Genomic DNA, 11,032 nt, shown 5'->3' with positions numbered 1-11,032 from the left:
AACCTTGCATTATTTAACATGCAGAGCATTTCAAAACTTGGTCCTTCTTTGATGGTAGTGATGTATTGCCTAATGTAGCCATGATTGCTCTAAATAAAAAAAATGAATTACTGGACATTCAGAGTCACGTGGAATTATCACAGAAATGAAATAAAACAATGAAACCTGTTTTAGTGACACCACAAAACTACAGATTGTAATTCAATGACCATGCTGTTCATTTAAAGCAAAACATTGTTAGACTTACTTAGCAATTTTAACTTACACATATTAAACCAAGTCCAAACAATGAAAACAGAAAAGCTCCTATTGACAAGATCATGAATTCTCTCTTACTGCACTCACTAATTCATAAAAAGCATATACATTTGGCTTATTTCAAATGATAGCACATTGTTTTGAAGTTACAGTGCAGCAAGCTTCAAAGCAGTTTTAACAAAACGTAGCGGTCTTTTTACAAACTAAAATTCAAGGAACAAATACAAAATCTCTACAGCAGCAATTAATGCAAACTGGCTACTAGATGTCACAAAATCAAAAAGCCAAAGAATAATGTCAAATAGTTTCTTTCCGTAAGATTTATCCAGTCATTTACCGAATTAACCATTACATTCATAAGAAATCCCATGAAGTATGTGTTTCAGGAATGTGCTGCTCCTCGTAGTCTTTATGGGCACCTCCCCTTTTTCATTTATTAGGAGAACTACCCTTCTAAAGACTGCAGTGAATTGCCAGTTATTTTGTAACGATTGTTCTATATGAAATACATAGAAGTATGAGCAAAGCTGGGAGGAGGTTTTAATAGAAACCCAAACAAACTAATCACGTTATTTGCTCTGAACTGTGTTCTCCTTGATGAAAAATTCCTTGTCAAGTCCCAACAGAGCTGTATCACGTAATTCTTCAGTCACTGTGGCAGAGAATAGGAACACGGCTACCGTGCCTGTTCAGCTTTGCTGTGTGGCACCATGCTCTAAAGATGTACTCACTAAATAATCACATGGTTTATTTTTGCAAAAGAAGTGATGAACACCTGCAAAACGCTCTCTCTTTTCCTCCTAATAAACATGTTTGAAAATACAACAGAAAGCCCTGCGAAAAAATCAGTAATGAAAACAACCCCTTTGCCTCAAGATGTTCTACTGAAGTATTCAGACCTTCCTTTTCATTTAATTTTGTGTGGGTTTTTGTGTTTGCTGGGAATATTCTAGAAGAAGTTATCCTACCTGAAAAAACAAACAAACAAAACCCAACCAAACAGAAAAAGGCAAAGCAGAACACAGCAGAGGGTACTTACATAGGCAACAAAAAGCCTGGGGTGTTTCTTATCCGAAGCAATGAAACATTACAGATCTTTTTATTTGCCTTCATTAGGAAGCAACGTGGAGGCAATGTGGCTGATCGTGATCCTTGCTGTGGCCAACGGTGAATTCAGGCTGTTTGGTCAATAAATCTGGTAATCGTCGGGAACAGCACTGCTCGGTGGAAGGGCTACGGCACGTGCAGACGGAGACACAGCATTAAGCAGTCTGTCATTCTTCCCATGACACGATCAGTGTCGTTCTCCTGCATCTCTGTCATGCAGCTATTAAGATGTGTCCTATTCAGGTATGTTCATAATTTTCATACGTGCCTTATCCCCAAACCTACTTAATATGATAATCAGTGTATCCACATGGGATTGGAAATCAGTCAGTTAAATATAAGGAAAGGTATGACTGCTTTGGTCTAATAATCTGTGTCAAACCCAGATGCCAAAACATATATAGAAACAGTAATATGTAAGCACAAGGACATTATGACTAGAGCTGAGCAAATTCTTCTTTGACAAAGAAAAAATTAATTGAAAAATAGATTTTCAGGTGGAGCAGACCTAAACCATTTCTATATAGGTCAAATTCAGGAAATGAAAAAACAACCAAACAATGCTTTATGTTTTCAAGGGTTTCCCTTCTCTGCCAATGTTCCAATCTTGCTTCTAAATAAATAATAATAAAAAGATTAGACCAGTTATAATCATGAATACTTAATCTGCACACTTTTTAAGCTGAAATCATAAACTAATGTAGGAAAGTTTTGTTTGCATCATTACAGTGGCTTCTTTTTAAACAAAAAAATCATCACCCATTAGTATACTGATCACACAGAATTACTAGCTCTGAGAAGAAAAGCAAAGCAAAACATGGACAGTAAGTGGGAGAGTGCATGAAGTCAGACCACAGCTAACCTACAAAGAGCTCCCAGATTTTGCTAGCTACAGAATTTTAACTATCAAACAAATATACACTTGTTTTCAGCGCAGGTTGGCAGTGGAATTACCTCTCCTGCCACTAAAACTACCCTATAAATATCACACATTCAACATCGCTTCTGCTAGATCTAGAGCCATTGAGAAGTTCAGTGCATTTAAGCCAGTCGAATCACAGCATTGTGCTGAGAAGATGGCACAAACGTCCCGTCCAGGTAAAAGGCCATCCCCAAACTGATTGTTCAATATTCAATGACAGCTCAGCTCTGGAGGACTCCCTTTTTTTTTTTAATCCATGTACCATGTCACCAGTGGTACAAAATATCACCCCCTTTGATCATATGATTCAGGTAATAGCTATCATTCACTGGGAATTGAACAGCGTCTACTACAGCTACCGACAGAGACAGATACTGCCAGCATTCATTAAATAGCAATTTGTATGAAAGAGAACAAAGTACCCCAAATGGGGGTCAGTGGGGAAAGTTTCTCACTGCGCTTACATTTTGAAAAGGAAGAGACCACTTCTGCCATTTATTTTTCTCCTCCTTCCACAATCTACATTTCCCTACCAGGAAACATCCTTTTCTACATTTTAATTCCTGAGATCGATGAGTGATTCACATGCAGACCAGGAGGAACACTTCTGTTTCCTTAGCGTCACCCTACACAGGACTGAGCAGCCCCACAATTCATTTGCTTTTTAAAGTGACTGATTTTGTTCACCCCTTCCCTAGACGATGGTAAAGCCCGGCAGCAGCTTTCTCTTAGCAGAGATCGTGCCGTTTGGGAAAGACGCGAGGCAGGAAAGAAAAAGAAGTCTCGTATTTCCTTTCCTTTACATTCAAGGTCTTACTTACACTCTTCTTCCAGTGAGGAAAAGACAGAATTCATTGGTTTTGCTTCTCAACTGGCTCAATTTAGCTGCTTTTTTTCAATCTTACACATGGAATACCATTGATGAACACCAATACAGACTTAAGAGATCACAAAAGGACGGGGGAGAGCTATTAAAATACATTATCTACAAGAAATAGGTGGTTTCTTTTACAAATTCTGTGCAAGATAGAAATAGTTCAATGGCCTCAAAGTCAGTATAATTAATTACAATTGGGGCTTCCATACAGTGGTATTTTAGGTTTGAAAAGTTTTGCGTTTGTTAGCTAGGCCCCAAATCCTGAGTCATATTAAGCAAAATGTGAATCTGAGTGATTGCTGTTGGTGTTCAAGTACAATGAGTTACAGGTCAAAGGTTGATGAATACACAGGAGAAGCCTGAGAGTAGGAAGGATTTTAAAATCGGCTATAAAAGAAGAAAACGGGAGGGTTTTTTTCCTGTCAACCCTGCATTCTAGTTGGCACTAATTTGCCTCAGAAGTCCTTGGCAGCTTTACTAAATACCTACTCCTAATTATGAATGCTATGACCTAGATGAAGATTTGTAGGTAGAATACTGCTACAGAAAGATTTATTTTCTTTTACAGGGTTCCCCTCAGACTATTTCATTGTATGTCAGTAAGATGCACCATATGGCTTGAAACACTACTTTAGGAATATATAAACGACGTTCTCTTGCATGCACTTCTCTGAAGGTTTTAAGGATCAAGTCTGAGTAAAGAAGTAATCTTTCCACACCAGTAAGATTATTTTAAGCAAAAAAACAACCAACAAACCACCATGACCTTTGTAGAAATTGAGTTACATCACTCTTGCAGTGGTAGACATGGCTTATCAGGAGGAAACATGCTGGGTTAATTTAAAGGTTTTTTTTCACTGGATCTGGAAGAGTGAGAGTTTCTGGAGCAGACTTTTTCCGAGGTCGGTCTTTGGGAACTGTTAGGAATTCAGGAGCATCTGTGGAGAGAGGAGTTGATGGAGCACTAGATGGAGCACTGCGGGTTGAAGAAGGCATGGAAATGTTAGAGATAGATATTGCAGGTGGGAAAATCCCAATCTTCTTGTTGGTAGCTTCCTGAGTTGCTCGTTCAAACTCTCGGACTTCATCCATTGTCATGTCTTCAACAAGAAGGAAAGAAAGATAAAGGCATGTTAGAATAATTTCAAATGATCATTTCATTAACTCAGTTAAACTACTTCCATCCAAATTCTAAATCAGGGAATGATTGCTTATCATGCATATCATTAAGTGATTCTCCACATGAATGCCTTCCTATTGTAATGCATTGACTGGAGTACAATAAGTGGCAAACGTTAAGAAAATGAAGTTAAATACATTAATCACATACTAACGGTTCTTCTTCTACCTGGGTCTGAAGTGAATAAAGAGTGCTACCTCTGTAATTGTTGGAAGAATCGAGATCTTTCACAGGCAATTAAAGAATACATTTAGATACACAGTTAGCAAGTAGAATTTTCCAGAACTCCAAACAAAATAAAACTAATAGGTTGCTGGGTTTTTTCCGATCTAAATTATGAGCATGAACGAGTAAAGGGTTGTCATCGGTTTGTTTGTCTCCTGTAATTACCAAGGGATGAAAAATTCTCCCTCCCCCCCATGCACAGCTTCTACTGACTCCTAGTTGCAGCTGCATGCACACAACTGAGGCCGTTTTGCTCTTCTGCTAATAAAGCCTAAAGAATTCCCTCTCACTTGATAAAGCCACAACACGCCTTCCAACTTTTCCATCCAGAATCTGTACTTAAACATTTATGGCCAACTGACAAATCCACTGCTTAATTCCCTGCAAAATAGAGGCAAAATGAGATGAGGGGTTAAAGCCACTTTGCAATGGAAAACCGGGTCCACAGAAAGCTTTAAAAGCACTGAAAGTCTTCTCACGCCGGTGACAAACATGTCACAGTGCTGTGGAAACCCACAAGAGGGCAGAGCGATCCCAGCATAGATGTGCTCCGAGCTGAGCCTTGCGAAACTTTTTTGGTGAAATCCCAAACGAACGACATCTGCTACAAACGGGTAAGTTGAGCAAAAAAAAGCAGCAAGACTTCTGAAACCTGCTGCTTCATGTCTACATTGCCTGCAAGATGTCCACTGAGCCAACTGAAATAAATTTTATGGTTTTTGCTGAACGTCGTGTTAAATTTGTAAATTTGAAATATTTCATTAAACCATTTTATAGATTCTTTGAGCTCTGAAAGCTCAAAAACCCAGAAATAAAAACACTAGCATTTTAATACATTTAAAATTCTCACACATTTGGGTGTCTGAGACATGGGACTGGCAACAGTGCTTACCATATGTATGACAAAATCCTATACTTCCAGTACATGGGTACTTTTTAATATTACCCAGCTGCATGCATCTGCAGCCTTGGCTGCACACGTTATGTAGAAGCAGCTTTATGTTGTATTACATCATCATATTAAATAAACAAAAGCATGCATGTTGCCAGCTGCCTTCTCTCTTCCCGGCAGACGACATTCCAGGGACCTTTTCAGCTTACATTGCTGTGCCAGTTATTAGGAGTGAGGACTAAGCTATTTCCAACTCTGAGATAAGTGGTAGAAATAAACAGATGGTCTCAGAGGAACTGTACCTACTTGTGTTGGAGATAGATCTGAACTTGTTTTGCTGATTTACATTTTGTTTCACACCCTGTAACAGTGCGTGTAGTGTTTCTGAATTCAAATGGTTTAAAAGCACCCTGACATCAAAGGGAGCCCATGCATTCATTTCAGCTATTGTTGTACAGGACTTCTGTACAACACGGAACAAAAGTTGTCTTGGATAAATGAAAGTGGAAGAGGACAGGAAGATTTCTCATTTTGCTGGCCATTTAAGTGAAGACTGATTAAAGTCTTACTAAGTGGTATCCTCCATGACTGTCCATTTTAATTTCAGACATGAAATCCTTACTGTCCCTTCAGCTGACTTTGGCTTTTTAGCTTACACTCCCTTTGAATTCAATTCTGTTCTGATACACGCTCAAGTAAAACCAGTCTTTATCCTGAGCTAAGAAGGCTCAGACTCTTTTTTTATCATTAATGACAAATTCTATTCTGACCTCAATGGCAATTTTCCACGTGGGAACTACGGATGGCAGACTTCATTCAAAGCCAAATCCTGAAGTGTAGAGCCAAAGTCAGAAGCGATTCTCAATTTACTGCTCAGCTAAGGAGTAAGCTTGACGTCAATGGAGCTGCAGCATTACGAACACGAGAATCACCTTCCTGGTTATTGCTTAGACAACATCTTCTCAGGCTGGTAACAATTTGCACTGCATAAGAACAAAGGAAAGTCTTCAAGCCCTTCAGGCCCTGCCCCACACTCGTTACAGGAGTAAAACCATCACTGAGTTCTACAGTGCAGTTAGTAGAAATAAAGGAATAATTAACACTTCAAAAGCAAATATCACTGCATCTTTTCTCTTTGCAGATAGTAGTAATTTCTAATTTTAGGCCTTTACTTGAGGTGCCCAAATTAGGAACTTAAATACTTCATGAAGTTTCCAGAATCTGAATCAAAGAACCTACACAGAAACCTGCCCTTCTCCACAAACTGCTGTTATATACTTCCGAAAATACTTCTCACCTTGTTGGTGGCTAATCAATGACAACATTAAAATCAGTTTCAAAAGAGTGAATAATTCATTAGCTTTTTTTTTTTCCTGGTGAAGCAAACAATTTTATCAGTCCCACGGAAATTTTCCACTCCCCATGTTCCTGGCTTTTTGACTGAAGCACTCTGAACTCCTGCATTTTTTAACTGTTCAACTAATAGAAAGTAAAACTGATATTTAACTTCCTCTTCATGCATCCAACTGAAATTTGAGAATGGTGTTTTCCTGGAAGACAGGGAGTTGTATATGAGCGCAACCCCACCCTTTCTTACATCAGTGGCAGTTTACAGTGCAAACGAAAGGCAGGATTGCACTTGATGGAGAAAGATTCTGTTCCTACTGAAGCAAAACCTCCCCAAAATTCCACTGACTGGTCAGCAAGATCAGTGCATTGCTCTTCTCTGATCTGTGCAGGCGTATTAGCTGAGGATGGGCAATATGTTTTTGAAAACGGACATACTCTTGCTTTGGCATGGCTCTCTATTTCATCCACAGTAGATGAATGTTGGTTGCAAACTTTAATGTTGGTTTTTTCATGCATATTTTTCTCGTATTCTCGAACATCATCCATAGTCATATCTGTAAAAAGTTCAAAATTGTTGGCATTTTCCACTGATTCAGTGCAAACTTAATTTTTTTTTTAAGGAGAAGGTTCTAGGAACACATAGTCTTTCAGCAGAAGCCAAAAAAGGATTTAAAAAAAAGCATGGAGCAACTAGCTTTATGGAAATTGACTCATAAAGGTAGTTATATCAGCCAAGGAAGGTGTAAGAAGGTTAAGTCAAAGGGAGTCAGAGAACAGGAAGGAGTGGAAATTGTTTAGGCGTATCTGTGTAACATAAGGTAGGCAAAAGTATTGAAGTGCAGGCCTTGGCAAAGGCCAAGATCTTCTAAAAAGATTTTAGAAGATCCCTTGGAATAAAGGATAGAAACAGAAGTATTATAAATATTTACTTACCTTTCCAGGAACTTTCAAAAAGATTTTATGTTATCTTTGCATAGTACATCTCTTAACCAGCAAACATTCTTACTGTTAGAGCACACATCAGCTTAGATTCCAGAAACTAACACTTAATTATACTGGTAAGTGAACTAATAGTGAATAAGTTAACAGTTCTGTAGCCTCAAGCAATTTAATGAATTGTAAGAATTAGAAATATTCCACAAATCAGGCTGATTCTACCAGCAGGATCATTTATCATTGTCTAGGCATGCCTCATGTTGTCAAACTAGTGCATAATCTGTTAGGTGCTTGCTATGTAACTCCAAACCATTATTACAGATTTTAAAAAGATTTGTCATAAACCACACTTTCAGTAAAACCATAAAGAATCCAGTTAATTGACTTGTGACCTTACTCTTCTGAGTATTCTCGTGATTTCAATAAATCTACTTGCGAGTAAGGTGTAAGTGAACATGAAGGCTGTCAGAATTTTGGTCTGTTCTTTACGACGGTTTGATAACTTCAGAGCTTCATGAAAATAGCCATCAACTTGTTACTCACAAAACTTAAATAGCATTTTACTAGCACAGTATACTTGCAAATGTGTACCACTTTTGGTAATGTACACGGTGTCTTTGTTCTTGAGGTTATAATTTTTCTCAGGTTTACTACGTGTCACTTGGATTTGCAAATTCTTCTATCACACCGCTCCTTGTTACGTGATATGAGGCTCTTGCTGCATTTTACGAGACAGCTTTTAAGGAAAGAGGTAACTTTAGCTGTTATATCAGTAGCACGATGTAATACCTCATCAGTGAAAATGAAACGCAGTCTAAAATTTTGATCAGAAGGAAACATGGAATACCACTAACTCATACTCTTTTAGCCTTTTCCTTTTACTGTTATGTGGAATGAAAAACAAGCTCATAAGCCATGTCAATAACATGCTAAGGATGCATTTTGCCAAGCAGGGAACATGCTCTTTATTAGTAAATAACGCGGTGAAAATAGATTTTCTTAATAATAAATCTAAATACAGTTTAGTAAATTTAACGACAAGACACATTCATACTTACAGTATCAGTAACAGTAATCAATCAGTAACACCCATAACATGTTGTTTAATAATTGATTTTATTACACTGATTATTTGATTCAGTTTAGCTGACTCACATCGTCTCCAAGTCTTTCTCAAACTTTTATTTTAAAAGGTGCTAATAGACACACTGAAGGCACACAGACACTTTAAAAAGTATTTCTGAAAAACTCTCCCCACACACACAAACATGGCACAAGAGCAGTACCACAACAGCTTTACAGATCATATGTATTAAATTGAACTGGAAAACCATGCATAAGGGCTGCAGACAGCACAGAGAGTTACCTAAACTAACATTCTGCACTTTCTTTTTTTTTTTTTTTAAATAAATCTTGCTATATACTTAGCCTTTATTCATGTCTATTTTAGCAAGCCCAGATTTTTTAGGTTGTGTACTTAGCCTGACAATTAAGTTCTAAAGGTACGCTATATTATTTAGTAAAAAGACTCACCGTGACAGTAAAAATCCACAAGATAATCATGTATCACAATATTTTATTTGTGGAAAGAGTACTTTTGACAGGGTGCATTCAGAGTTAAGATGGGAAAATCTGTGGTTAAATGTTTTTTTTGGGGCTAAACCTATTCCGTATGTTTTACTTCATGATTACTCACTTGTTATCATTATCAATAACTCTGCTAAAGTGCAGATGACTCTTTGCTTCCCAGTAACATTTCTTTATGTCTCACTTTAAGAGATATTTTGGTTAGATTTTGGGCAAATTTGTGGGCTCAATTTTTACATGAAGTCAGGCTTCTTTATTTAAAGTCATCCGTTTCCCTGACTTTGTACAGGGAAAATAACGGATCACTACATTTCAGGTAAAAAATGGGAAAAAAAAAAAATCTCTTAAGAACTCACTCTCACTGGATACAAAATTCTCTTACTAGTTTATGGTCATCTCAAAATAGAGGATATTTTTAGTAGATTTCAGTATTTTTATGATCATTACAGCACGAGATTTTCATGCACTATTAAATGTATACGAACATTGTGATTTCAAAAGCAAATTCTTCTGTATTTTCAAAAAATCAGCATAATGAGTTTATTGTTAGATTCTAGTGTAAAATTATGCAGGTTTATGAAGTCACTGGAGATGTATGTGTTCCCACCAGCTGGGCTAATTGACTATTTTTAAGCAATGCAGAATGTTTCTGAGTTTTGATGAAAGACAGGTGTCATTCTTATCCATGAAATACCCAAAACGGTGTTTCCCGAAGCTTAAGGAGGGTTTAAATAAACATTCTAAATAGATTCCCAAATTGCTGCCATACGTTACAGAAACATCTTACAAACTGTTCTACAAGTATCTATGATTATGGATACATCTTACTGAAAATGCATGTAAAAAGCACAACCCCCGTGAGCTTGTTTTATAAAATATAATTGGCTGTTTTGATATTCAGGATTACTCTGTACTACTGAAAGTGCCCATTCCTACAGCTGGTTCATGGATTCCAAACAGTTTTTGCATGCAGCTGCTGCTGAATCAGACCCAGCAGGTTTTACATTTATATCCATTTTTCGGAAAGGACGTTAGACCTCCATCTTTCCTTTATTGCAGTCCCCATTAACAGTTTAAAACTTTCCTAAAAAGCTGAAATTGTGTTGGATCAGAGGCCCTCGGAGTTTGCAGTATGGAAATGACTGCATGTTAATGCTGTCTTAATAAGAAGCTTTATTCAAACCTGCATGCAGTTCTCCATATAGATGATTCTCGGCAGGGGCGGCTCCTATCTGCCTACCATGCAGGGTGACTGGACTGATGCGTATATTCTGAGATGTATGGGATGTAAAGGCGTCCCTGTACGCTGCCTACTGGCTGCCTAAAATACAGCCTACTCTTGTTACAAAGAACCTGCTGTAAACGAGCTCCGTATGTTCCAGAGAAACTGAACGTAGTTCCATCTCTTTCGTGAACAACTTACACTAGGACCTGATGGTCCGTGAAAGCAAATGGAAATCTGTTAATTGTCGTAAGCTTTGCATGAGCCCTTTTAAATGGGCTAAATTTGGAGAATACTTACCGTACCACTCATCAACCCAGGCAAAAGCCTGCCGGTGACCAATCAATAGTATATCTCTGACCACCTGCGAAACAAGGAAAAGGTCAAATACCTCTGCAGCAACGAAACATTTTAGAAAAGTAACACCGTAGTCTTTCAACATGATTTACAGTGAAAAATGTTCTGACAGTTTTGTC

At 37.8% G+C, this 11,032-nt stretch overlaps 1 protein-coding gene across 2 annotated transcripts in view; it reads right to left on the bottom strand.

The window, feature by feature from the left end:
• Positions 1-6: 6 nt before the first annotated feature.
• The window catches only part of PITPNC1 (phosphatidylinositol transfer protein, cytoplasmic 1), an 88,659-nt gene continuing 77,633 nt past the window's right edge, over positions 7-11,032 (bottom strand). Inside the window, exons 8-10 of one of the 2 annotated variants that reach the window (XM_009323673.1) lie at positions 10,857-10,920; positions 7,247-7,365; positions 7-4,264 (exon numbers count right to left, since the gene is read on the bottom strand). In XM_009323673.1, coding sequence (XP_009321948.1) covers positions 4,259-4,264; positions 7,247-7,365; positions 10,857-10,920 — 189 coding nt within the window. In that variant the 3' untranslated portion in view covers positions 7-4,258. The remainder of the gene's footprint in view (positions 4,265-7,246; positions 7,366-10,856; positions 10,921-11,032) is intronic. The other variant, XM_009323672.1, reaches the window with a different exon arrangement.

Source organism: Pygoscelis adeliae, unplaced genomic scaffold (genome assembly GCF_000699105.1).
Source record: "Pygoscelis adeliae isolate BGI_AS28 unplaced genomic scaffold, ASM69910v1 Scaffold75, whole genome shotgun sequence".
Taxonomy (NCBI): Eukaryota; Metazoa; Chordata; class Aves; order Sphenisciformes; family Spheniscidae; genus Pygoscelis; species Pygoscelis adeliae.
Note: the sequence above shows the minus strand (reverse complement) of the source record. Positions and strands in the feature narration are given on the sequence as shown.